The sequence below is a fragment of the Photinus pyralis genome, unplaced genomic scaffold (genome assembly GCF_008802855.1).
Source record: "Photinus pyralis isolate 1611_PpyrPB1 unplaced genomic scaffold, Ppyr1.3 Ppyr1.4_LG2, whole genome shotgun sequence".
In the NCBI taxonomy this organism is placed as follows: Eukaryota; Metazoa; Arthropoda; class Insecta; order Coleoptera; family Lampyridae; genus Photinus; species Photinus pyralis.
Genome location: NW_022170403.1, coordinates 45,632,190 through 45,659,993, shown reverse-complemented (window position 1 = coordinate 45,659,993; position 27,804 = coordinate 45,632,190). Strand labels below are relative to the sequence as shown.

The following is a 27,804-nucleotide window of genomic DNA, read 5'->3' as shown; positions in this document are numbered from 1 at the left end:
ATCGTTTACGATTACTTTTTAACTTGTTATTAATTGCATGATCGTACCGAGGGGCGCTTATTCGTCACGTAACCCAGCGGCGTTAAAGTAGGGGTCACGCGACCCCTCGATATTTTGACGTGACGTTGCCAGTCCGTGACATGACGTTAACATTCTGTAAAATGCGAATCGACCTTAAATCACACTCACCGAATGAATCCGTGTAATAGTACATTATATATCAAGGTAGAGAAGTACAGTATTATTGCCTGAGCACCAAGATTACATCTCGAGGCGCTTGCGCCGAGGGGTGTAAGGTGCGAAGTATATATACTGTTTTTTTCACTACTAGCACTTGAAATCCTCTAAATTAACATATTAATTTGATAAGAAAGTGAACGGTTGGACAGAATTGTTTGTTTCTTAATTTAACATGTCAATCAAGTACGTAGAAGTACAAGTCAAACAGGCCGTATTTTCATCATTGGGATATTTTCAAAGAGTAATTTCGTTCGAATTTTTTCAAAATGTGATAATTTTAGGTATGTAATTTCTCTGGAAATTGCGAATGGTGGCAATTATTCGTTTTAGAGAACTTGTCTAAACGTTCATTGAGCGAAATTTCGGGTTGTGTTTTCTAAAAGTGACAGCGTGACAGTTCTCATTATTGACTACTAGTTAATAATAAAAAATCATTAACCACTTTGAACAAATGCCGAGAAAGCCTACTTTACAAGTGGAAAAAAGGTTAATAATCATGTCATCAGACGCTAGTAGTGAAAAATAGTACATTATATATCAAGGTAGAGAAGTACAGTATTATTGCCTGAGCACCAAGATTACATCTCGAGGCGCTTGCGCCGAGGGGTGTAAGGTGCGAAGGCAATAATAGACTTCTCTACCGTGGTATATATACTATTTTTTTCACTACTAGCACTTGAAGTCCTCTAAATTAACATATTATATTGATAAGAAAGTGAACGGTTGGACAGAATTTTGTTTCTTAATGTAACATGTCAATCAAGTACGTGGAAGTACAAGTCAAACAGGCCGTATTTTGTTCTGTCATTGAGATTTTTCAAAGAGTAATTTCGTTCGAATTTTTTCAAAATGTGATAATTTTAGGTATGTAATTTCTCTGGAAATTGCGAATGGTGGCAATTATTCGTTTTAGAGAACTTGTCTAAACGTTCATTGGGCGAAATTTCGGGTTGTGTTTTCTAAAAGTGACAGCGTGACAGTTCTCATTATTGACTACTAGTTAATAATAAAAAATTATTAACCACTTTGAACAAATGCCGAAAAAGCCTACTTTACAAGTGGAAAAAAGGTTAATAATCATGTCATCAGACGCTAGTAGTGAAAAAAACTGTTTAGAGTGATTTTTGAATTTAGGCAGCGCGTAAACGTAAGCCGGAAATTGTTGAGGATCGTTTTGGATATCCCCAAAATCGCAAAGCTTACATATATCGGCTTGTAAGGAACACCACTAATCGATGCATTTCAATAATGACCATATCGTTATCGAATAATAAGGTGCAACTGTGGAAATTTGGTTTTGCCATTAATGCACGCGCTCCATACTGATCTTCCCATTTCGGCACTAGACATACATCCCTATATTTTCTTATGTTTTCCATTAATTTACCAAACACACTGTTCACCATCAATTTGAAAAGTGCATTTCAAATTCATTTTTCGCCTGCATTTAAATTGACGTAAACGTCCAGCCACGGTGATTGCTTAAAACGTTAGACGCGATAAATTTTAACTAATTTTAATCCGTGAAGAATTCCTTAAAATTTAATGCTACCCACATTAATTTCCAATTTATCCTAGCCGCTTTTGAAAAATTTGTGAAAACCTCCTTATGATATATTTTCTGTCAGTCTGTTCGACTTATCTGTCTATGTGTCTGCATGTCCAAGACTATTAACACGAAAAGGATAACAATAACGAACTTTGGTAAATTGAAGATCTGCTATGGTTTCGGAGATCCCATGATAGACACAGACAGACGCCACAAGCGTTCCAGGTTACAATTATTGTTTGGGAATTTATTTTTCTTGGCCAACGTCAAAAGGGCTTTTGGCAGGGCTTTTGGTGTCTGTGGGAGTAAAAAATATTACACAGTATTAAACCCGAGATTAAACCCGTCTGAAGCTAGTAACAAATCAGCACTAGATTCTGTATATTTCATCTAAGTTAGCGGTAACCGAACAGCAATTTAGAAATATAACGGGTTATCAAATATGAGCTACTTTTTCCAATAGGGATTTTAAAATACTTCAATCAAGATAGCTGTCATGTGCATATCTGTTTTTTGTTCATTATTAGTTAGTACATTTCACCATGAATAGACTTACATCAGAACAATGTTTACAAATCGTGGAAATTTATTTCCAAAATCAGTGTTCAGTGAGAAATGTTTTTCGTGCTCTTCGACCATTTGATGGTGTTCAGAATCGTCCAACTGAACGCACCATTCGTGGAACAATCAATAAATTTCGAACCACTTTTTCATAATTGGATGTTCATCACCCGACCAGAGTGGGAAGAAGGCGAAATGCTGTTAATCTTGCTGCTGTAGCTGAAAGTGTACGTGAATTCGCAGTCGTGCTCAAGCGTTATGTCTTTCATAAATCATAATTACACCAAGATCATGTGATCTAACGCTGTTAGATTACTTTTTATGGGGTTATCTGAAATAACTTGTTTATGCCCATAAACCACAAACTATTCCTGCATTAAAAACGAACATAACACGTGCAATTAATGATTTCGGCCGAAATGTTCGAAAGAGTGCTTGAAAATTGGACCCATAGAATGAACCATTTAAGAGTCAGTCACGGTCAACATTTAAAACAAATTATTTTTAAATATTAAATGTCATGAACCGAACTTACGTATTAAATACAATTTTTGGTTATTAAATTGATGTTAAGGCGTTTTATTTCAAAAAAACTTTCCGAAGCTCTTATTTGATCACCCTTGTAACAATATAACAATATCAATATGGCTGAAAACACAGTATATCAAGTAAGGAAATAGATAATAGTCAGTCTACACATTAAGTTTATTCTTGTAAATTAAATATCAATCGCAATAATTGATGTAATTAGTGCCTAAATTCTGTAGTTTTTGTTTAGCCTACTATACAAAATATTGGCATTTTTTAAAAATCCTTTTCGTGGGTGTTATCTATGAGTTTACTTGAAATCGCCCCATAAAGTATAGATGAATAATCAAAAAAATGTATTGCGGAGAAAAGCACTTCAAATTTGAACATAAAAGAACATTTTTTTCATTTATAGTTATTCTTAGGCAGGCAATCACACTCCCAGGTGTGATTGATCACAATGAAGCACTCCCCCTCCTCCTAAAACTTCCAAGGCCGTGCTTCAAGCAATTGTGCGTTCTTGATGCAGCCTAAGCATCCATCGTAAATCTATATTCTCTTATTCAGGGCTTACACGTCAATGCATGACGTCAACGCGATTATTCATTTTTTGTTTAATAATTTGTGCCTATTTATTATTGTATGGTTTTTGCTAACTTCACACACTTTAATTTTTTAAGATGAAAATCACATCACCTAAAGGTTCCCAGTCGCAAGTGGTGAGCGAAGTCCATTGATTTTGATCGCCGCCCATGGAAATCGGAATATTCAAAGGAAAACAAAATACTTCATTAATATTTGATGATTATAAAAATATAAACTGACTTACTTTTCGGAAAGAACCGCTTCCAACCACGTTTGTAATCTGTGCATTTATTTGTATTTTCACAAATATACTAGAAGCTGGTGTGCGTATTCCACGCGGTACTAATTTATTCAGAGGATTTGACTTTCTCTCATGGTTTACATATCTAAGAGAATTTTTTAATCACTGATTATGGCATTGATTAAAGCATTATGCCATTACCCAATATAAAATGAATTAAATGAAGGCAAATATAAAGATACAAGAGAACCCCTGATAGAACCTTATGCTGCTCACGGTATGTATTCTTTTAAAAAGAGGTTCCTTTGGTTTAGGTATTATTTTATTTTTCTTTGCCGCTAACTTTCTTCTTTCTTTTCTTTATGAAGAGACAGTCTTGCTCTAAAGCGGCTTGCCAGCGTCTACTCCACAATTCAAGTTACGGGCCTTTTGATAGGCTGGGTCCCATTGATTTTAAGTATAACTATTGAATAGTTTCACTCAACGGTATAACATAAGCAAGAGCATAAATATACCCTGAATGTATGTTTAGGTGCTAAATACGGTTGTACTTAGTCTATGTGAATTGTGAGTGTGCTATTTCGCTAATAAAATTATAATTCGGTTTTAGACTACACCTTAAAAATTACGTGTCATGGCAGCGATTTAAATATTAATAAAATTGCAAATCCTTGACAGAAAACGTGATAAAAAATAATGAAGAGAGGCAAACGTAAAAACCTGGGAAAGTTCACATCATAATGCGCGCATTTACTAGATTGAAGTACGTAAACAAGTATTGAGAATGGTTTATTACCAAACACGTACTCCCTAATATGATTAACAGTAAACGCTGCAGTGAATTTAATTTATAACAACGTTTTATTCATTTCACACCATAAACCAACAATCCAGGTAACACGTTAATTGCATGAGCTTAGGCTCATTTATGTTGGTGGCGATTGTATAAACAACACTAATATTGTTGAAATGCATATCAATTTGTTAGCTTCGATTATGAATTGCTTGTTAATGTCATTTGACGAAGGACGTGCACTTAGTACAGTTTTTTCAAGAAGTTATGGATTGCCTAAAAACATTGACGAGGGTATTAAGCGCTTATATAGTGACTTTTTCGGATTGCAATTTATCACATTCTCTTATTTCAGACAGCCGCCAATTGGAAGACTCAGATTTTAACAGCAAAAACAGTAATAGCGTACAAGTGTGGAGCAGCACGATTCAAATTTTGCTACCTATAGCCGCTTTAGCCTTCATATGGGGAAGAAGGGGATTACTTACCAGATTCTTTTTACAGTTTGAGAAAAACTGCGTTTCGGGTAGGTAGATATTCATTTTATTTCTCAACTAGTCTTGAATAAAACCACTTTCACTGCATAGGGTATATATGTCGCTATTTAATCAACACAATATTCAGTTGATATTAAGGTTATCAGATAGAAATCGTTAAAAAAATCTACGGCTGCTTGAATATCCACACAAACAGAACCGCAATGGTTGCCTTGTAATTCATACACTATATACAGAATTTAAAATTTGTTCAAGTTCATTAGTTCAACGGAGTAAAAATCAGATATGACCAGTATGACATTTAATTAATTTAAAGGCAGTACTTCATGCTAATTGCAATTACAGCTACATATGAACATAGGGAAATCTTGCTACAATATTGACGATTAAATATTATTTGTCTAATTTCCAACCTTATTGCAGATTTTTGTCTGAATGATATTATAGAATAATCAATGACATATCAACTATAAATACCAATTAAGAATTGTTTTTCTCTGTAAATACAATTGAAATTTTCGCCTGATTATCATATATCTTTACATTTAGATTAAAGCATGGAATGTTTTGTAATGAATGTTGGGCGCACGGTTTAACTTTCCAGTTCTGTTGGTGGTTTTCAGCATAATAAACGGAATTTATCTAAAATTACAAAAGTTTACATGTAGAAATTTGACTGCAAACGTTGATATGCCATAACTTCGTTCGATTTTAGAAGTTGAACTACTCTGGCTTTTTTAAGAGCTTTTAAGGGTCAATGTTTTTCCTGATCCTGCAGTCGTAATTTTGTGAGCTTTAGGTACTATTTAGAATGTAACAACGATAAGTCACAAATGTAGGAGTGAAAGGTTGGAGACAATGGTCACAAAACAAGCATTTTTTCCCGAACAATACACAGAGGCTTCAAAACGTTTCACATGGAAGCTCCACGCCAAAAAGTCCAAAAGTTTGCGCTTATTCCTCGGTTTCTTTTATAATTTATTTTTCCGCAGCTGTATGTAATAGCCCTACTATTACCGTCTCACGTTTCTGATTGATAAAAAATAAATCTACATAAATAAACCGATTATATTGAAAAAAATAAAATAAATCCAAATTCCACTGCATTCACAATTGATTTCCTTTTTTATATTAAATCTTAATTACTCAGTTACTTACATCTATCCTGAATCTGAATAATATTTAAATTTACTTAATATAACACTTAATTAAATACCTACAGCAATGAATATTCTTCTAACTTCTAACTTATATTTATCCTATTTATATAAAACCATTCGGCAAAAACAATTATAAAATGACAAAATAAAAATTTTATATGAATAAATTTCTAGGTAAATAACTTTTCATAAAAATAACTTACAATTTAGACAGTAGTATTCTTCCCCTTTTTAGATGGTGGGTATTGTAGTGGAGCATGATTTAGATTATTCTCAATCTTCGCCTATTAAATCTAATCGCGTAATCCCAATTGAACAACAATTTCTTAGCGCTTTTTTCGTACTTTAGGTATAATTTCTGAACGGAAGTATTTCAATCGCACGTTAAACTAAACTGCAGTTACTCAATGATTAATACTTTCCGAACAAATCACTATTCCAGAACGACCAACTTGTTCTTGGTTAAAAAATACGATTTTAAATTAATACGCGCAACAAATTTTATTTGGTTTGGGCCTTTTTACTTAAATGGCCCGTTTCCGCGATGACACTCGCTCGTGCGAATATCTACGAAAAAACTTTATAAGTGGTGGCCGCGTTTTCCGCGGCGGTACCACGCTCCGCGTGAATATCTACGCAAAAAGCTCCTAAATTTCTGATCATTTTGGTTTTTATATCGCGAGTAAACCAACGCCCGTAATTAACGCTCCCATCAAGTTTCCGGAAATAAACAAACTCATAATTTTTTAGCCTCGCTGTTTTATTACATATTTTTCTTAGAATCTATTGCGTCTTTTAACCGGTGACCTTTTTTAAATCACGTACTAATCGTTAACTCGCCCAAAATAGGAAGTCCAAAACCAATAACTCATCTTATATTTCACGATATTTGAAACTTAATTACATCGAAAAAAAAAAGGTTTGTTAATTTTAATGAACATTACAACTTCACAGAAATCTGAATCATCGATACGCATTTCTACCCGAATATAATTTTGAAATCCACAAAACTTGCAAAATTTAACAAGCTTCCGTTACATGTAACATACAGGACATAGCAACCTAAACGAGTGTGTGGAAATATTCCGAGATCCATGAAAATTATGAATCCAAGTTCCATTCTTGAAAATTCAAAAAACATCCAACTGCATTTCTTGACCGGAAATCAATACTACTGATAATAATTTGATTTAAATTTTAGCACCTACTTGTTTAAAATAATTAATTTTATTGTTGTTCGACTTTAATCTTAGATCGTTGAAAGGAAAAAACTTTCTTGTCTAAGGAGAAAACAAAAAAAAAACTTGGTAATCATAATCATTTAATTAATTACAATGGTCTATCACCGTGCATTCACTAAATTGTTTATTACTTATTTATAATGTTCAAATAGTGTTTCTGTTACGCGTATAAATTCACATAGTGACGTTTTAGACGGAGAGCGGGCTACGGAAAAAAAGTGACTTATCGCTACATGGCTGTTTTTTTGTGTAAAGTATGCTGATACATAATGAAGTAGAAAAAGTTATGTCTGCCAGCGAGATCCCGTGGCTTAAGGTTGGGAGTGGTGGTCAAATATGTCAAATTTTAATAAAACTGCCGATTTTCTTACTATATTTATTTTGAATCCGACGCAAAAAATGGGTACACTTTTTTGTACAGATTATCAAGGTACATCTTTTTTGTATTTAACATTTTTCGTCATGTTGCTTACTTTTCGAAAAAAGTTGCAGTCAACACAGACATAGAAATCAAAAGAGGCAGAGAAGTGGAAAGGAGGCAGAGAAGTAAAATTTCTCTGCCTGTTTTCCGCTTCTCTACCCCTAGCAACGAAACGATACTTCGCTGCTTGAATATGATCAGCGAAATGTCACATTTGACGTACGTATAAAAAATAGTATATTAAGGGCACGACGCGAAGCGGAGTGCCTTTAACGTTGCAAGTGCTTTAAAGACTAATTATACACGTGTATCTTATAGTATTTTTTATTATACCTGCAGTATAATTTAAAAATAGGGAATACAATGAAGTCATATTGACGTTATACTCGAATACATGTCTAATTAAGTGGGCTGGGTGTTCGTAATTTCACGATTGCCATGGAAATGTCACTTGATGTTTGCTTAATTAAAAATCATCGTCTTTGTGAATAAAACGATTTCCGTGGAAAAAGATAATACACCGTCCATTAAATCGCTTGTTGGAAAATCTAAACAAACGTTTGTAGGTGTAAAATCCAAATCCAGTAAATCCTATTATAAAGAATATGAAAAGTTGTTTCCATGGAGGAATAGGAAGTTACTTACGAATAAAGTCTTAAATGCATCGATAATGCTGGCATATATGAAGGAAATGTCAAAGGTATTTAAATTTTCTATCATTTGGCGCATTCATTCAAAACTTCAAACAATGCTGCGATTAAAAAGTGGAACAGATTTGGAAGCATACCCTAAATTACGCGCGATTGTGAAAGCTTCAACCAAAGGATGGGTACAAGCCAAAGAAATGTTCTGCATTTACAGAAGATGTTTTTTTTATTTCAACCCAGATGACAGTTTTAAAAGTCATACTTGATGTATCATTACCTAGCAACTTTAAGGCCTTTTTTTCGCACGCATTTGAGTGTTTAAAACGGAGATTATGATTCAGGTATAATAAAATTAGTATATTAAGATACAAGTGTATAATCAACTCTTTAAAGCACGCGCAACGAGTTTAAGGGCACGACGCAAAGCGGAGTGCCTTTAACGTTGCAAGTGCTTTAAAGACCAATTATACACGTGTATCTTATAGTATTTTTTATTATACCTGCAGTATAATTTTAAAATAGGAAATACAATGAAATCCTATTGACGTTATACAGAGTGAGCAACAAAGATTGAAGCGTGCCGCTTCAGCTAAATTGGCAATGTGCCGCTCATAGCATATGCTGATTTGATACAAGATACGAAATACTAATAGACGCACGTCACTGTGACAGCGCAGAACGTCATTTTCGTATACAACTCCATACAAAGAAGGTAGTTTTGATATTAATAGGAACAAGCGGTGATGACGCACGCTTCAATCATTGTTGCTCACATTGTACAGAGTGAGCAACAAAGATTGAAGCGTGCCGCTTCAGCTAAATTGGCAATGTGCCGCTCATAGCATATGCTGATTTGATACAAGATACGAAATACGAATAGACGCACCTCACTGTGACAGCGCAGAACGTCATTTTCGTATACAACTCCATACAAAGAAGGTAGTTTTGATATTAATAGGAACAAGCGGTGATGACGCACGCTTCAATCATTGTTGCTCACACTGTACTTGAATACATGTTTAATTATGTGGGCTGGGTGTTCGAAATTTCACGATTGCCATGGAAATGTCACTTGACGTTTGCTTATAAAAATCATCGTCTTTGTGAATAAAACGCTTTCCGTTGAAAAAGATAATACACCGTCCATTAAATCGCTTGTTGTAAAATCTAAACAAACGTTAGTAGGTGGAAAATCCAAATCTAGTAAAGCCTATTATAAAGGTTATGAAAAGTTGTTTCCATGGATGAAAAGAAAGTTACTTACGAATAAAGTCTTAAATGCATCGATAATGCTGGGATATATGAAGGAAATGTCAAAGGTATTTAAATCTCCTATCTTTTGGTGCATTAACTCAAAACTTCAAACAATGCTGCGATTAGGTAAAAGTGGAACACATTTGGAAACATACCCTAAATTACGCGCGTTTGTGAAACCTTCAACCAAAGGATAGGTACAAGCCAAAGAAATGTTCTGCATTTACAGAAAGCCTTTTATTTCAGCCCCAGATGACAGTTTCAAAAGTCATACTTGAAGTATCGTTACTTAGCAACTTTATAAAGCACGTGTGTTTTAAAGGCCTTTTTTCGCACGCATTTGAGTGTTTAAAACGGAGATTGTGATTCAGGTATAATAAAATAGTATATTGAAAGACAAGTGTTACAATGCGACCTATTGTAATACGACTATCTTGTGGCACGAGTGGCGACGCGAAGCGTAGCCACGAGTGTCCGCAAGATAGGAGTATTACAATAAAGCATTGTAACACGCGTTTTTCATACTATTTTTTCTATTTCGGTGCTTTAATTTAATTTAAAAAATCATTATCAAAAACTATAGGGAACATTAGAACTAACATGTTTTATGTTGGAAACACTTTTTATGCCGTTAAGTTTTAGGTTGGCAGCGTAGTAAGACTGACATTTTGAAGTTCAAACATGGAAGTACCCAACGAAGTACCTACTTGTACTAACTAGTAACTGCCAACTTAAGAGATGAGTTACCAAAAAAAACGAATATAATCACTGTCTTTGTACAACTTTTTTCGGCCTAAAACAGTTGTACAAAATCATCATTGTGACACCGAAATAGAAAAAAATTATTGTTACAAACTCAATCAGTAAATATTGTAGGTAGGCTCGTTAATCCTCGATTGTTAATAGTCTGTTTCTCCCTATAACTTCCTTGCAAAGAATTTATTTAAGAATTTAAAATGTAAAACTCAAATAAAATAATTATTACACCTATGCTTTGACCTATGCGACAACGTGCCGCAAATTTTGTGCAATGCTCTTTGTATAATTTCCCTCGTGCCATAAAATCATAAAATACAGACACTACTCTAGATTAATTTGATTATATATTTGTAAGTAGGTGACCATTCGTTTCGTTGCTGCATTCATTATGCATGCAATTCTGTTTTCCTAAGTCATAAATACAATAAATTGCTTATAGTAAAGAGAACTAACTAAATACGCGTGAACTTTTTGATATACTAATAAAGCTCTAAACCAATTATTCTCATCTGAAATAAAATCCACTCTGAAAACTATTCACAGCTTGCAATTATCAGTTGAGTAGTATTTTAACCAAGAATTGTACTTAACGTAAAAGCATTACGGGTCATTACTTTTAAATGCACCAGCACGGTCGGCGAAATTTATTTTAATGCATTTACGAGTACTTTCGCAATTTGTTATTCGCAAAATACGGAACTGTACGATTATAAAACTGGCGTACATTTTCAAGTTGTTAAAATATTCATTTTCCACGTAATTCGAGAACCTACGTGAACGAAAACACTGCACAATTTTGGTGACAAATGAATTTAGGAAGGTAGGTGAAAATTCAAAATGATACGTTCGTGCTGTAGAGAAAAACTTGGAACGATGCCAATGCGAGCTGTTTCAAATATGACATGCTGAAATAATTAATTCGGTAGATATAGTAATTTTTGGTGCAGTGTTTTAATTAATCACAAACAAATCATATGTAAAGGAAATGGTTTCTTGAATTAAATCGAGTACGATTCTCGGGTCAGACTGAGCATTTTAAAGTTAATTAGCGAAATCAGTTTTCCTTAATTACTTTTTACTTCTTTTCGTTGTATGGAATTTAATTAAAAACATCGAAAGTTAATTTCCGTTACATAAATCAAGCTTTTCTTCTTATTCTACAACGCAAAGATGCACTTAGATGAATTTCTCCATAGTTTGGTTCACGGCTGTAATTAAGTGAGACGTGCAATTGCTTCGTATCGTTGTTAACGTTATTGTTTGAGTAATAATCACTATTATTTAATATTAGTTTTATGATGGCCGGCATATTCATATAATACGGACTAATAATTTAGATTACATGAGATAACCTTCTTCAACAAACTTCCGGCTTTATTGATGACTACCGTGCGTAGATTCAAATCAAAATCAGTATTTATGTACATAATTCATTGCTACTCAACAATCACTGGATAAAACCCCTAAATAAATATAATTATTACAGGAAGATAATTAATGAAAAACTCACAAGGTAAGCATTTCACTTTACAATATGTATTTGCAATACTATAGATTCAACTGTATAAAAAACATAGGCGTTTTGGATAATTTCTAGAAAATATCATTTTTTTCTTTCTAATAGTGAATATTTAATAGCAAGTTTGGTTTGTTTTGCACAGATTTAAGGACGAAGTGCACAATCTATGCAAGGAAGTCACCTCTTTTAGCTTCCTCTTAGTAGTCTTAGTACAACATAGATATTCATAACTTGAATTTAAGGCATAGGGATCTACTCACTATACCCCAGCATAAAACATCTCTATTTTGCCGTTCATTTAGTTACAATATGGCTTCGGTATATTACAACACTGTACCTTCGTCTCTCAAGAGTTTGACCAGTAAGAAATTCAAGTTTGAAATGTTCAATATTCTATTTACATCACAAAGTTAAGATTTTAATAATAATAATAATAAACAGTGCACTTCGCATAGTCACTGGGGCTTTCCGAACATCTCCGATACCCAGTCTGAATGTTGAAAGCAATTCTTTGCCTTTACGACTGAGATTTGAGCAACAAAAATTTAAACATGGGGTGAAACGATGTGCTAAGCCAAATCACTTCCTGATCACATTATGAACCCTACCTGGCATACCAAATACGATTGGCACCAGACGAGGACCATTCCATCGATAGTACAAATGCACACTGAAATGAGAAATGAGAATCTTATGGAACTAGAACTTTGGGAATTAGTGCCGGACAAAATGCCATGGGAACTTACATTACCAGACGTGCTAAAGCCCTCAGAAGAACAACTAAAAGCAGAAGGGAAAACAAATAATTTGTTTGTAGCGACATGGAGTGACCAGAAAGCGAAGGGATGTGCAGTGATTGCCAATAATTACATAAATTCGTGGAAATTTTCAGAATATCATACGTTGGAGAGCATGGAACACATGGCAGTTCTAAAAGCTTTGGAAATCTGTGATCAGAATACACAAATCACAAAAATCATAGGTTGCCTAAAAACAACAAAATCCCTGCAAAATTGCTTTACTGACAACTCCCTACAAAGAACAGTTATTAAACAATGGGACAAGTTAAACGAATCTGGAAAGAAAGTGGTTTTGATGTTAGCACAAAATGACAACGTACACCTAGAACTAATAAAAGCAAAAAAGGCAGCAAGGGAAGCAGGTTTATCAACATCGTCTGTTATGATAACTAAACTAACTGTACCAGATGTGCTAAACAGAATGAAAAACCTTATGAAAGAAAAATGGCAAAATCAGTGGTCTACAGTGGAAACACAGTTGAAAATAATACAACCTGACCTTTTTTGGGGGCATAGTAAGAGCGAAAACCTGAAACGCAAAGATCAAGTTATAATAACACGGTTACGTATTGGCCACACGAAACTTAACACACAGTCACCTCCTACGCGGACAAACACATAGACGTTGTGCGCAATGTGGAGCGGAAATAACTGTCAAGCATATTATGCAAGAATGCCAAAGGTTAGGAATCTACAGGAAACAGCACAATATCACAGATATGCTTATATTAAAAAATGCTAACAATTACCAAAATATTATAAAATTCCTGAGAGATACAAACCTATACATAGAAATATAGTGTGAAATGTACTAAAAATATTAGTAAACATTATACAATAATACTTACAAACTTAGTGGTGGTGAGCCAATTACCTGCGTTGTAGACGCCGCCTCCGCTCGGTTAATAGAAAACCTAAAAAAAATAAAAAATAAAAAATAATAATAATAATAATAATTAATAAATAAATAAATAAAGTTACACGCCCTAGCACACTTAAAAAACACATAACTCCTTCTTCACAGAAACACACCACATTATCACAACCCACTCGTATACAACCGAAGCGCAAAAACCTTAACAGCATCACAGGCTCACAAAATACTGCAATATCTCCACCAAAAACCCAAGCAACCTCACAAATACGACCTCAGGAACAAAGAAACACCATAAATACAATTAAAAAACACAAAACTCCTTCTTCACAGAAACACACCACGTTATCACAACCCACTCGTATTCAACCCAAACGCAAAGCCAAAGAAACACTTACACAATAAACTCCATTTAATAAAATTACAGGAATTATTATAATGATTTTTTTTTTTTGTTTTGTTTTCCTCTTTCCTGATAGCGTTGGCTATTGTGCCCATCAATAGGTATGTTGGTAAGTACGAATTACATACTATCCCTAGATGTCCAATGTACGTGTGTGATTTTTTTTTTTAAGGACCCTACATAACTTCACCAGACACAGACACTAATCGTTACTTGATTTTAATCCGTGCGATTAGTTAACCAGGCTAGACCTGAGTTCTCACAAGGAACACCGACCATAATAATAATAATAATAATAATAATAATAATAATAATAAACAACTTAACTAAAACACATGCAGAAAAACACCGCAAATACACCGATATAGCTATCGAGCTTAAGACGCAATGGAGAATGAAATCTACTGTTATAGTTCCCATTATTCTTAGTGCTACCGGAGTTATACCAAAGACAATACACCACAATTTACAACTATTAGGTTTAGACAAAAACACATACAAACATTTACAAAAAGCAGTCATTATCAACACATGCCATATTGTTCGTAAATTTCTAAACATAACACAAGATACTACATACACAAATGATCCACAACGTATACATGTAAACAACAGTACTCGCTCACAACACGGTACACAACATACTGTAATATCTCCACCTCTAACCCAAACAAACACACAAATACAACTTACCGAACAAACAAGTACAACAAATGATACAACATATACTACAATCAGAGATTCACCTCTGAAGCAAACCACATTATCACGACCCATTAGTATTCAACCCAAACGCAAAAGCTTAAACAGCACTTTAGACTCACAACATGACACACAACATACTGTAATATTTCCACCCTTAACTCAACCAACCACACAAACACAACTTCCTGAACAAACAAACGCAATAAATACAAGTAACGCAACATGCACTACAAAGACGCCCTCACCCACACGGATTAGCACAGCTAAAAAACACAATACTCTTTCTTCTCAGAAACACACCACGTTATCACAACCCACTCGTACTCAATCCAAACGCAACAACCTTAACAGCACTACAGGCTCACAAAATACTGTAATGTCTCCACCAATAACCCATGCAACAACAGAAATACAACCTCAAGAACAAAGAAACACCATAAATACAAGTAACGCAACATGCACTACAAAGACAGGTCCACCCAATAAAGTTACAGGCCCTAGCACAGTTAAAAAACACATAACTCCTTCTTCACCGAAGCACACCTCGTTATCACAACCCACTCGTATTCAACCCAAACGCAAAAACCTATACAGCACTACTAGCTCACAACATACTGTAATATCTCCATCAATAACCCAAGCAACCTCACAAATACGATCTCAGGAACAAAGAAACACCATAAATACAATTAAAAAACACAAAACTCCTTCTTCACAGAAACACACCTCGTTATCACAACCCACTCGTATTCAACCCAAACGCAAAAACCTATACAGCACTACTAGCTCACAAAATACTGTAATATCTCCATCAATAACCCAAGCAACCTCACAAATACGACCTCAGGAACAAAGAAACACCATAAATACAATTAAAAAACACAAAACTCCTTCTTCACAGAAACACACCACGTTATCACAACCCACTCGTATTCAACCCAAACGCAAAGCCAAAGAAACACACAATAAACTCCATTTAATAAAATTACAGGAATTATTATAATGATTTTTTTGTTTCGTTTTGTTTTCCTCTTTCCTGATAGCGTTGGCTATTGTGCCCATCAATAGGTATGTTGGTAAGTACGAATTACATACTATCCCTAGATGTCCAATGTACGTGTGTGACCCTACATAACTTCACCAGACACAGACACAGACACTAATCGTTACTTGATTTTAATCCGTGCGATTAGTTAACCAGGCTAGACCTGAGTTCTCACAAGAAACACCGACCATAATAATATATATAATAATAATATATATTGTTGTGCAGACATGTTGATACACTTACACTCGTCATTAGATAAAGAACACACTAGCATATAATACAACAAACATAATAAAAAAAAAACATATAACACAGAATGACTGATACAATTACGAACCACTCCAAGAGAAGTCGTTAAACTCATCAAATGAGAAAAAAGGGTGTTGAATAAACAATTTTTTTAGTGTAATTCTAAAATCTGAGAGGGGTAGCGATCTAATCTTCGGAGGAACTATATTAAATAAAGATTGCGATTGGTATGTTGCACCATTTTGGCTCTTCAACAATCGGCAAAAAGTCACCCTTAAGTTATCCTTTTGTCGAGTGTTATATGAATGCACCTGGGATTGTAACACATTCTCCACCATATTTTTCTTACAAAAACACAAGGCCTCAAGAATATAAAGACTAGGAAGAGTCGAAGAGTTAGGATCTTTAGTTCCGAGAATGATTGACGACAATCATCCCTGTACTGTAGATTGTTAATCACGCGTACGGCCTTTCGTTGGAGGCGAAAGATGAACTTCCATGAAGCACTATGACCCCACGCTAGTATTGCATAGGCAAGAGTACTGTGTTATTTTACTTTCTGTAGCTTAAATACTACCTATCTAGAGAAATTGAATGCTTATCCCTAACGTTTATTACCTACTTTGTAGGAAAATGTTATTAAAAGAATCCTAATAAGCGATCATCCCATCCAACCTAAGTTAGGGCATCGTTGGATAAATTTAAAATGAGACTGGGATACCTTCCGTGTAATTTAAGAAGAAAAATGAAAGAACAAAACAAATCTTCCGTGACACGTCATCGTGTAGGGCCCAAAATGTGGCACAGCATCCGACAGATCCGTGTTCAATACCTTGAAAACAAAATTCGCCCGATTGCATTGCATGTAGGGTTTGAGGGGAATACTCCCTGGAGACACGTTCCTGGTTTGGTATATGCTGTAATGTGGGCCCTCAAAATGGAATTACTATATTTCAAATTAATACGTTGGTTACACATACATTACATAATATGTGCCATAGACTTTTTTACATCACACATTATTTTACTTTGTCAACTACAGATAAAATTACATCGGCAATACGCATTTCAGTATGGTCATTCCCTCAAATTAAGCTGGATATTATTTCATTTAACTAGAAATATAAGGGCACTATGTATTGACTGCTCGGAACATTATATATATCGAAAATTCGTTTAGTGTTACTGTAGAAGCTTATCCGATCAAATGACTGGCCGCACAAGACAAAAGATTCGCTTTTATTGTAACTAATGTCCGGAAAGAGATCAAAAAGATATATCCCGAACTATCGAGGCGAGAGAAATGCACAGAAGTTGCGCAATCAACCTAAAATAATCCGATACCGAGCTTGTCTAAATTTCTATCTACTTTATAAGGATTCCTTTTGCTGACTATTTTATGTTTTATTGGAAGCCCTACGGAAATTTACCGATCCAAACATTTCGTCACGATTTAGGTACACGTTTGCGTTCGGTGGGTACGTTTGACAATGCCTTTGTAATAAAAACAAGGACGAAAATGTGTTTTCCATTTTAGCAATTTGTTTCTGAAATTTGTTTTCAACGCACGCTTCGCGGTTTTACATTGAGGTTTTATGGATCGATACTTTAATTAACTTACAATTAAGCTGGGTGAGAGAATTGGCAGATTTAAGAAATAAAAGAGGTAGAGATTTTAGAAATGATCATGAACTTTCACAGCTGTTTTAATTCTTTTTGAAACTAGTATTACATTTATACTGTTATAGTAACCTATTTCTTTAAGTATATTGATTTGATGGTGGGCACTATGCAGTAAATTTCATGCGATAAGTAAAATTGCTAATCGTACTTCTTTCAGTCACGAATTCGGTTATGACAGTTTCGTCAAAAACGTCCCTATAGCAACACAGTTCCGTATAAAAAGCGTTTATTATAAACAAAAACCCTACGTATATATAATACGGATAAATGTCGATACATTCTTATAGGAATGTTATGCGTTTATTTTTTTCATTGCTATACGATTTATATGCGTATATGCGTAAACGACAGTGGTGTTATATAAATTTTATATAAACGAATGCTAAAAAACCGTTATTTATATACGTAATATCAACGTAGAACGTGAATTCTATGGTTTATATGTATGACAATTCAACTCATGTATAAAAAATCGCATAAGCCGCAGTGCAATTGTCACTTTGACAGCGGCAAAAGTTACCTGCATCTTTTCCAGCGACAAATGCACTAGTGGTTTTTTCACTATTCATTTTCGAACCAATTATCGCATTATCCTTTCCCATATGACTAGTTTGACGTCTGTCAATAATTGATTAGTTTCGTGAATTTCTTGTTCGTTAAATTGTCCTACCGAATTACACTCTAGGTTTGTATTTAAACCGAGTAAATTTGGGTTGTTGCAACTCAAATCTGTTTCCTTTTAGCAATTGAACTCGAAAAACTGTCAACCTAAAAATGCTCCACCTGCGGTGTCGCATTTTTATTAGTTGACAGTTTTTCTCGTCTATAATTGCTAGGCAACGGATTTTCATTACCTAAACAACCCAAATTTACTCGGTAAAATACAAACCTCTTGTGCAATTATAAGTGAAAAAATCGTATTTTCAACGTAGGTATAAAATTCGTCTACCATACTACCAATATCGAATTTATCCTATCAAATCGCTTTAAAACCGTTTTTTAAACGTGTTAAAAGTGTGTTTGCTGGGGTTGTATGTAGTAATATCCTTGGATTATAGGATCATTGCGTGGCTAAGAATTCCTTTCTTCTTCGTTACATCTATTCTGTTTTTTCTGTATTATTGCATAAGTTATTCCAATCAGCAATTAGTTGATTGTTTAATTGATTAGTGGCGTGCCATTTGCAATAAATGGCAAATAATTTATAGATGAAGAAGAGAGGAAGTTAATTTAAAAAAAAAGAAAAATTTACGGATAAATAAAAAATAAAAAAGCAAAAAAAAGAAAAGACAATTTTTTTTTTATTTTCATAAATAGTTTTAGTAGGGCGATGTCTGAAAGTTGCAGTGTTTTTACACATTCAGGCAGTGAGTTATATAAATTACTAACGGTATATGAGAATGACTTTTTAAACAAATGCGATTTATGGATTGGGGGAGTGATAAAACTTTTGGATTTTTTTGTCAAAAAGGTAATTCGGTTTCTTAGTAGTTACAATTTTGTGAAATAGAACTGATGAATGTAGAACTCTTCTGTTATATATATTAAGCTATTTAGATTCAGTTAATTTCTGAGAGATACGATGGTGTTTCTTAATACCATATATGAGTCGAAGGCAAGAGTTCTGCATTCGCTGAATTCTTTTCACATCAAAGCTACCAAGACACGGCCCATACACAGTATCGCAATGATTAAAGTGCGACAGTACAGGAGACTCACATAACATTTTCAATTTCTCACTTAGGAAGTATCTTTGGTTAAAAATAAGCTTCAAATTTATATATGCTTTCCATCATAAAGAAGTATGTTGGAAAAATTTCAAAGCTTCATCTAAAACACTAAAATCAGGCCCAGATTTTTGGGAATTTCTTTCACAAGCAGAGCCGAGCCTGTCACCTTAACATCCACGTTCTGTTTAATTAAGTTTCTGGCTTTACGTTGGCCAAATACCATGACTACGGATTTCTCTGCATTAATTTTAAAACAGTGCTTTTCAGAAACATTTACAAGAGCATCAATGTCAGAATTAATTAATTTATTAGCTAAAGCCACATTATCAGGTTGAAAATCTATTTGAAGCTGTGTATCATCGGCATATAAGTGATATGATTTCTGAAGTTGCACGTGTACAACGAGTATAGTAATGGGCCTAGATTAGATCCTTGGGGCACCCCAGCTAGGCAAGGAGGTAGAAATCGTTCCATTTAAAATTACCTTTTGAAAACGGTTAGTGGGGTAAGATTGCACAAGTTCCGCAGCAGTGACACTAAATCCAATAAATAGCAAGATACTAAACAAAATTTTGTGAGAAATTGTGTCGAATGCTTTAGAATAGTCTAACATAACCAAAATGGATGTTCTATTGTTATCGACAGCAGACAGTATATCATCCGTTATATTCAAGAAGGCAGTAGCACAACTATAACCTTTCGTATTGCAATTCCGGTCTCTTGCAACTCATACACGATACTTTTATTTACCACCTATCTATTCCTACCTATAAAATTCGTTCCATAAATAAATTTTTGTGTTATTCCACTTCACTTGAGTCCCGAAATTGCAGTTTCCCTACCCCTAAAGAATAATAAAACCGATTCACGAAACTTTTCCATACGACGAGGGGTTATTAACCTATTAATAAAAATGTTGATCGCAACGCCTTGCAAATTTTTTACTGGCCCGAAAAGATGTAGTATGAATACCCCTAGCAGCGAGAACAAGATACTAAGAAACAAGATAATCATTAATCAATTGTTATAAGGTGTTGAAATTCAGAATCCATACCATACTGGTACTCTCTGATCACTGGTCTACGGCATTTTTGCGCATGGGACATACCTATACAGTGTTATTCATTTAGAAGTAGACATGAGGATTCTTATGTCTACTTTTAAATGACAAAAACCCTTCCGAACGACGCCTAATCTTATGCAACCAAAATAACATGCGCACACATGGAATACCACTAGCAGCGAGCACAAGATATTTCATTAATCAATTGTTATAAGGTCTTGAAATTCAGAATCCATACCATATTGGTACTCTCTGATCACTGGTCTACGGCATTTTTGCGCATGGGACATATACAGCTTATTCATTTAGAAGTAGACATGAGGATTTCTTATGTCTACTTTTAAATGACAAAAACCCTTCTGAACGACGCCTAATCTTATGCAACCAAAATAACATGCGCACACATTCTTCACTGTCATTATATAGTCCAGGCAACGAAGGAAAAATAGTAAATAATTCTTAAACGGTGGCTCATAGCATTGAATTTTATTCAATGGTATTACTAACTTTTTGAACGAGTGAACAACGCGCGCGGAGTTTTGCTCTATGCTAGAACAATCTGGCTCAAAGACACTCCGCATACATGTAAGCGGAAAAAATCGCTCGGGAGCGGAAAAACCGCTCGCGAGCGGCGCTTGATCCTCAGCGCTTGAGGGCGGTTAAAAGCGCTCACGAGCAAAAAACGCTCAGGAGTGGAAAAAGCGCTCGGGAGCAGAAAAAAACCGCTGGCGAGCGGAAAAAGCACTCGCGAGCGGAAGAAGAGCTCGCGAGCGAAAAAAGCGCTCATAAGCGGAAAAACCGCTCGCAGGCAGAAAAAGCGCTCGAGCGCCGAGCACTTTAAATAAACGCTCAAGTATCAAGCACCAAGCGGTCGCTCCGAAAAGTGTTCGATCCGCTCGCAAGTGCTTTTTTCCGCTTGGAGCGCTTTTTCGACCGGAACGCTCGCGAGCAGTACCCAGTAGATGGTGGTTCTCTTCTACACAATATGAAATGGAATTTTTTGCTATGGGCCACCGTTTAGCTTTGATAAATCACTTTTTACCTAGAAAAAGAATTGTGTATTAGCTTCACTGTGTTACATGTGACAACCCTTCCCAGTCTCCCCTATTTATTATTATTTTTAGATTTACACAATCTACAACACGAAACATTCCTATTTACCTATTTATTTTTAATTACGTATTCTATCGTTTTGCGGATGAAATCTCTTTATTTAGAACATTTGCTGTGTAGCGGATCTCCTTTCTTTTTTGTAGTCCATAATGTTTTTGCCAATTAGCTTGTAAAGTTTCTAATTTTCATGAAATCACAACGGACATGCTTTAATGAAATGAGTACGCGGTCACAAAATTGTAAATTTGCTTTCATTTGATACTGTAACTCAGTAAAAGGATAATCCTATCCGTAAGTAGATAATCTACTTATCAAACGGCGATTAATAATCATTTGTGGGTAAATGGATAAATTACTTCACCGCCTACATCTACTAATTTATTATGGAAACTGGTTTTAATTCTTGCCTACTTTAACTTAACACTGTAAGATACTTAGATACAGTTTTGTTGTAGCAATTTGTCCATCTTTAAACGAGAAACAAAAACTACTACAATGGATCGACTGGCATCTACCCACATCTTGGTTGCACTCCAAGAATTCAGCTCTGGACAATCCAATTCATTGCTGGACAGATGGATCGTTGTTGTGTAATTTGATAAACACGTACATTCCAGGAGCGTGCCCAAATCCTCAGAGTCACAAGCATCATCCGCCCTCTCATGGCCAAGCGCTCGCTTATAAATATCTGGGAATTGCGCCGGTAAGAATAATTCCTACATTTCACTTGCTGTTTTCGATCTCAATAATTTTACAGGTTTTCACAGATCAAGATTTTGAACAGGATGTTTTAAGTCAAAATCAGGAGTTGGCGCTAGTTCAATATTTAAAAAAAATTCGCGAAGCTTGTGAACAAGAGACGAAACCAGCTTTAAAATATTCGTCAAATTACGTTGCAAAAGGAATGGGATTGTTTTCTGGAGAGGAAAATCGCAAAATGGCATTTTACATTTACGTTAATTCGTCTGATTATTTCAACGTTGACGATATCATTGTTAGTATTCAAGCTCCAAGCGGCGTTTATGAAACTCTACGTATTCCTTCTACATTCATTGAGCAGAAACTGTTATTCTCAAACAAATTCGCATATCAATCGCACAGTGAGACCTTGCTATTGAAACCAATTTCCGACTTATCGACGAGCACGGAGCCACAAGGTAATGGACATACTAGAAAAATTCCAATGACATTTTCAGTAGAAGAAGACAGAATAAAAGTTACATATATTCCAAGAAGTATGGGGATTCACGAAGTGTCTATCATAACCAGTGAGTGTCATGTCGTCGGATCACCCTTTGCCGTTAGCATTTTGCAAAATGTATCAGGAGTATGTGAGGACTTTGAATTAAATTCCTTGCCAACCGTAGCAGTCAGAAAAACCATCAAGAGAACAATACTATCCCAAACTATCGACTTACTTGACCTTGAGCCGGTAAGTGACCCTCACGAACCCCGCAAGGTTAATCACGTGGTAGAGGAGCACATTGAAATGAATTACGTCACGAAAAGCTTACAAGCTAATGAAACTTCCCCAATATGCGAAGATCATATTGCGTACGAAGTAACCACAAACCACAAATCTTCCTTGATTCCGCAACGAAATCCAGAAAAGATTTTGGATAACGGCAATAGCATTTCAACTCCAAACATGCATACTACTTTAGACGAGGAAAGATCTTCATCACCGAGCAAGACTGAAATTCAATATGAAAATGGCAGCAGGGAAAACGCACTAAACATCTTAAATTATCTACCTCACCTAAAATATGACAGATCGGTATCCTGCAATGAACTCAGTACATCACTTGAACAATCGCTGAATTTAATCGACGATGAAGACTGCTTTGAATTCAAGAAAAAGCTTTCCTTTTGGGAGGACAGATCAAATTTCGGCACTATTAAAAAAAAACTAAAACAACGCAGAAGTCTTCCAGACCTGCTTTTAGGAAATGCTAGTGGAGAACTTTTTGAATCGTACGATAACTCGGAGTTTAAATCAAAGCAAAAGTATTGGAAGTTCTTAAGCTCGCAAACGATAGACTGCATGGAAAGCACTTCGTATTATAGTTTACCAAACGTCTTTACGCATAGGGAGAATCATGCGAGATACAGATTATACCCCTATTTCGATAGTATGGATTTCAAAACTAAGTTCAAGGAATGTAGAGAGTTTTGGGAAAGGTTAAGCACGCAATATTGTTCAAATGACTCTTTTCGTATTATGCCGAAAGCGTCTAGTGAGCCAGATAGTGGATTTGAGCATAGCGAAGCATTTGAGACTCCTCGTAGTACCAGTCCCTCTGATTTGGACGTGAAGACATTTGATCATTCCGTTTTTCACGAACGTCAAGTTTTTTGGGAGAGACTAAAGCCAAACAGGTACGATACAAATCAGCTCAAGCATGACAATAGGTTCAAGCAAATGTCACAGCGTACACTGAATAATAAGAGTAAAGAGTACCACGGAGCACAATTTGTAAACCGCAGTGGTAAAGAAAAGTGCTTTTTTAACGAGATACCATTAAAGAGTGAGGATAGAAATCTGACAGATGATTTTAAAAGTTTGGGCGGTACTAGGGAAAATATGAAAATGAGGTTTTATAAAAATAAAGATTTTTTTAGATCACTAGAGGGAAGCATTAGATAGTGCACCTACTTTCTAATCTCTACCTTCTATTCAGGCACCTTGATTTATGAGATATAAGATGTGTGATCTTACATTTTCTTCCAGGAAGTACCAGAAACTTTCGCCTTTGAGTTATGTTGAGTATTATATATTATTTGGCAACAGTGTGGCTTAGTAATAACTAATAAATATAGTTTTTGTACAAAATATAGTTTATGCTCGAAATTCTTAGATATTTCCCATCGGCAATTCAATAGTACGTTAGTTATCCAAGCTAAGTAAATATATTACACCCAGAATTTAAAGCCAAATGTATTAGCGAGGTTTCGCCCTCATCTACGTATAGCTTTGTTTACCGTTGTTTTCTATACGAGATAAAGCAGAAGCATATTGTTACTGAAAATGTTATTGTTGGAAATAAAGGATTTAAAAACAAGTACCTATCATACTTTTATTTTGAAGCAGTGTGAGTGCCATGCTTGCTAATTTTTGGTATATAAAATTGAGGTAAGTTTTTATCAAATCTGCCTTCTTTCTGCTCCCAATTGCAAAAATTGAAGGATTAGTGCAGTGTGTAACGTAGACAGTTCACTATTTGCATTTCCATATGAAATAAGCCATCAACCAATAAAACTAGCGAAAATTATAAAAACAAGTATAAATTGTGCACAACTCTCTTATTGCAGATATAGCGCATTTTTTTAACCGAAATAGCTTTTGGTTTGACATCACCAATGGATATATTTCTTGCAGACGTCTCAATCGCCCGGGTCACGATAAGAGGTCGAGGAGGAGGGCTATGGTTGGTAGAAATTAATTCCTTTCGTTGAGACCTTTCATTAGAGTACCATATGAAGGATAAAACTAGTTCCACTCCCCTCCGCCCCGTACTTTGATAAGAGGACAGAAAGAGGGCAGTAGTTGGTAGAAAACGGTTCCTTTCGTTGAGACCTTTAATTAAAATACAATGACAGATAAACTTAATTTTTAACCCCCCACCCCCCTCAGGCCCCGTTGCGCACTGATCTCGAAAAAGAGTCGTACGGGAAAGTTATAGTTTGTACAAACCAATTTATTTCGATGAGACCTTTCATTAGAATACCATGAAGGGTACAACATGTGTCCCCCCCCCCCTCTCCCATTTTCCAAAGTTTAACTTGGCACCACTAAAGGCATGCGTATGCAAAATCTGAGACCAATTGGTTGTCGTATGTAAAAGTTATGCACGTTATACTTTCAAAAACAGCATCTCAGGAAATAATTCGTGGGAGGGGGAGGGGGGGCACTTTTAGACAGTAAAATTTGATGGCCGTCTGGCTCACCTTCAAGGTATACCAGGGCCATTTGTAACGGTCTACTAGAAGTAGTTTGAAACGGCAGAAGTCAGAAGTGGGTCCGGACGTCAAGCAGGTCTCACATAAAGTCGAAGAACTTGTTTTATGTCTTTCATGAAAATGATGGGTGTAATGTTAGGACCTCGGTTAGGACGTAACGACGGATTTTTGAACTGTGCATAGATAGCGAGAGTCTATTCGACGGTGCATTTTCGACAATGACGAGAGGGTAACCAATGAGATTGACCCTTTCGGTCTCCCCATCCCCAAACGTCACCGGCAGAATAAGTACATCAAAATATTTATTTACAGTTTTGTAATGTCACAGATAAGACTATGTCACCAAAATTTAAACAAAATTCTTTGCGTAAATACCCGATAAGTTTACAAAAATACTATTATCAAGAACAATTTTATATGGACGGTTTGAAAAATCTAGTCAAAGTCCAGTGTTTTTGGTTCTAACCTTGACCCCTATTTCTTCTTTGTCTAGGGAATCTTGTAGTAATTATCGTATTGGGATCGATTGCCTGCAATAACACCGTTCAAATTTTATCACATAATATTCCATTGATATTTTGATGTGCGAAATACACTCCTGGCTCAAAATAAATCTCACTTTCGTTTAAATACTGAATAGCATTTCTTAAAGCGTGACACTTCCACGGATTGTGATCAAAATAAAGCTCTTCAAGAAACTGCGCTTGCTTTAAAAGTTCAGCAACGTCGATTTCGGTCACTAAATTCCTTTCGAACTTCAACATTTCCACTACAGTGTTATTAAGCAAGCTTCCATTTACGCGTGTAATAAAGTTATTCGATATATCGAGGTATAATAATTCCACTGTATTACGAAACAACCCCTGACGCAAGCACTGCAATTGATTTGACTCTAGATTCAGCATTTGCATTTCAGATTGATTGTTGAACAGGCCTACAGGTAATTCTGCCAAGTCGTTGTAACTCAAATCTAAGCCTATTAAGTTAGTTAAACAAGCAAACGCATTTTCGGGCAATGATTTTAGTGAATTTCCCGCAAGGTTTAGTTTTCGTAAATTGTTTAAACCGTAAAACAAATCCATCGTAACTGTAGATATCATATTCCAACTCAACACTAACTCTTCGAGATCCAGTAGGTTATGAAAAATAAAGTCTAGTAAACCAGTTATTTTGTTGGTGCCCAAATCCAGAACTCTTAGAGATGTCAAGTACTTGAATACGCTAGAATCCACTTCGATTATTTCGTTATTAAAGAGGCTCAATTCCGTCAATTGCTCCATATTGTAAAAAGCCCTTTTATCGAGACGCTGGATGTGCGAGTTACTTAAATGTAGCACTTTTAACCTTGTGAAAGAAGAAAATAGGCCAAAACGTAATTCTGGCATGGTGGTGTTCCATCCAATATGAATTTTTTCAATTTCCTGAAGGTTATTGTTGGGTTTTTCATTTCTGTACGCTTTAAGTTCACCACACTGAATAAACTCTTCGCCTGAACTAAGATGATAGAAGCATAAGTCAAACGGACCATTGGCACGTGCCTGATGGCATTTCAACAGAAATACAATTACGAGAGCAGCTATCTTCATGATGAATTTTTGGTTCTCATTCACATACTTCATGGTGGCGAATGGTGAACGAATTCTCTTATTGCAAAGAACGGAATCGCACTTTTATCAGTCTTGGGCATTATGCAAGAGTGGCAACTACGTAAAACAGTAATCTTATGTATAAACAGTCTAAACAATTTAAAATGGACTTTAACATTATTTCACTATTATTCTTGGTAATTATGATTATTGATCGGTTTGTTTTTGTTTCCAAATGAAAGAGAATCGTCTGTTGACGTAATAGCATAATTATTGTTGAAAGTCATTTCACACTATTGCTAATTTTCATATTATTTGAGCAACGAGGACGGTTAAATTAATTTTTTCGCAGGATTATGGGTTATCGAGACATTTTGAGTAAGTAGTAGATTTTTACATGATTCTTTCGAAAGAAAATGAAATTCCGGATAAAAAATCGTTAGTACTAAACCATTCCGTGAACACATGAAGATAGGTACAGCACATTTACATGAAACATGTCTTAGAATGTTCTGGGGAATCCGAACATGAAATAATATGTACGGATATTTATATAACTCTCGCCAGGAAAGATTGCCGGTCACAGAACACTTGA

General features: G+C 35.3%; 2 protein-coding genes across 6 annotated transcripts in view; one reads left to right on the top strand and one right to left on the bottom strand.

The window, feature by feature from the left end:
• Window positions 1–24,725, top strand: part of LOC116163660 — a 49,982-nt gene extending 25,257 nt beyond the window's left edge. For 3 of the 5 annotated variants that reach the window (XM_031477709.1, XM_031477711.1, XM_031477708.1), the window contains exons 2-4: window positions 4,853–5,023; window positions 22,119–22,366; window positions 22,421–24,725. In XM_031477709.1, coding sequence (XP_031333569.1) covers window positions 4,853–5,023; window positions 22,119–22,366; window positions 22,421–24,310 — 2,309 coding nt within the window. In that variant the 3' untranslated portion in view covers window positions 24,311–24,725. Of the gene's footprint in view, window positions 1–4,605; window positions 4,792–4,852; window positions 5,024–22,118; window positions 22,367–22,420 lie in introns of those variants that run through there. The other 2 variants (XM_031477707.1, XM_031477712.1) reach the window with 2 other exon arrangements.
• A 1,443-nt stretch (window positions 24,726–26,168) lies between these two features.
• LOC116164051 (carboxypeptidase N subunit 2-like) lies at window positions 26,169–27,209 on the bottom strand. The gene has a single exon (XM_031478177.1). It carries the CDS (start codon window positions 27,207–27,209, stop codon window positions 26,169–26,171), a length of 1,041 nt encoding a protein of 346 aa, XP_031334037.1.
• Between the last annotated feature and the right edge of the window lie 595 nt (window positions 27,210–27,804).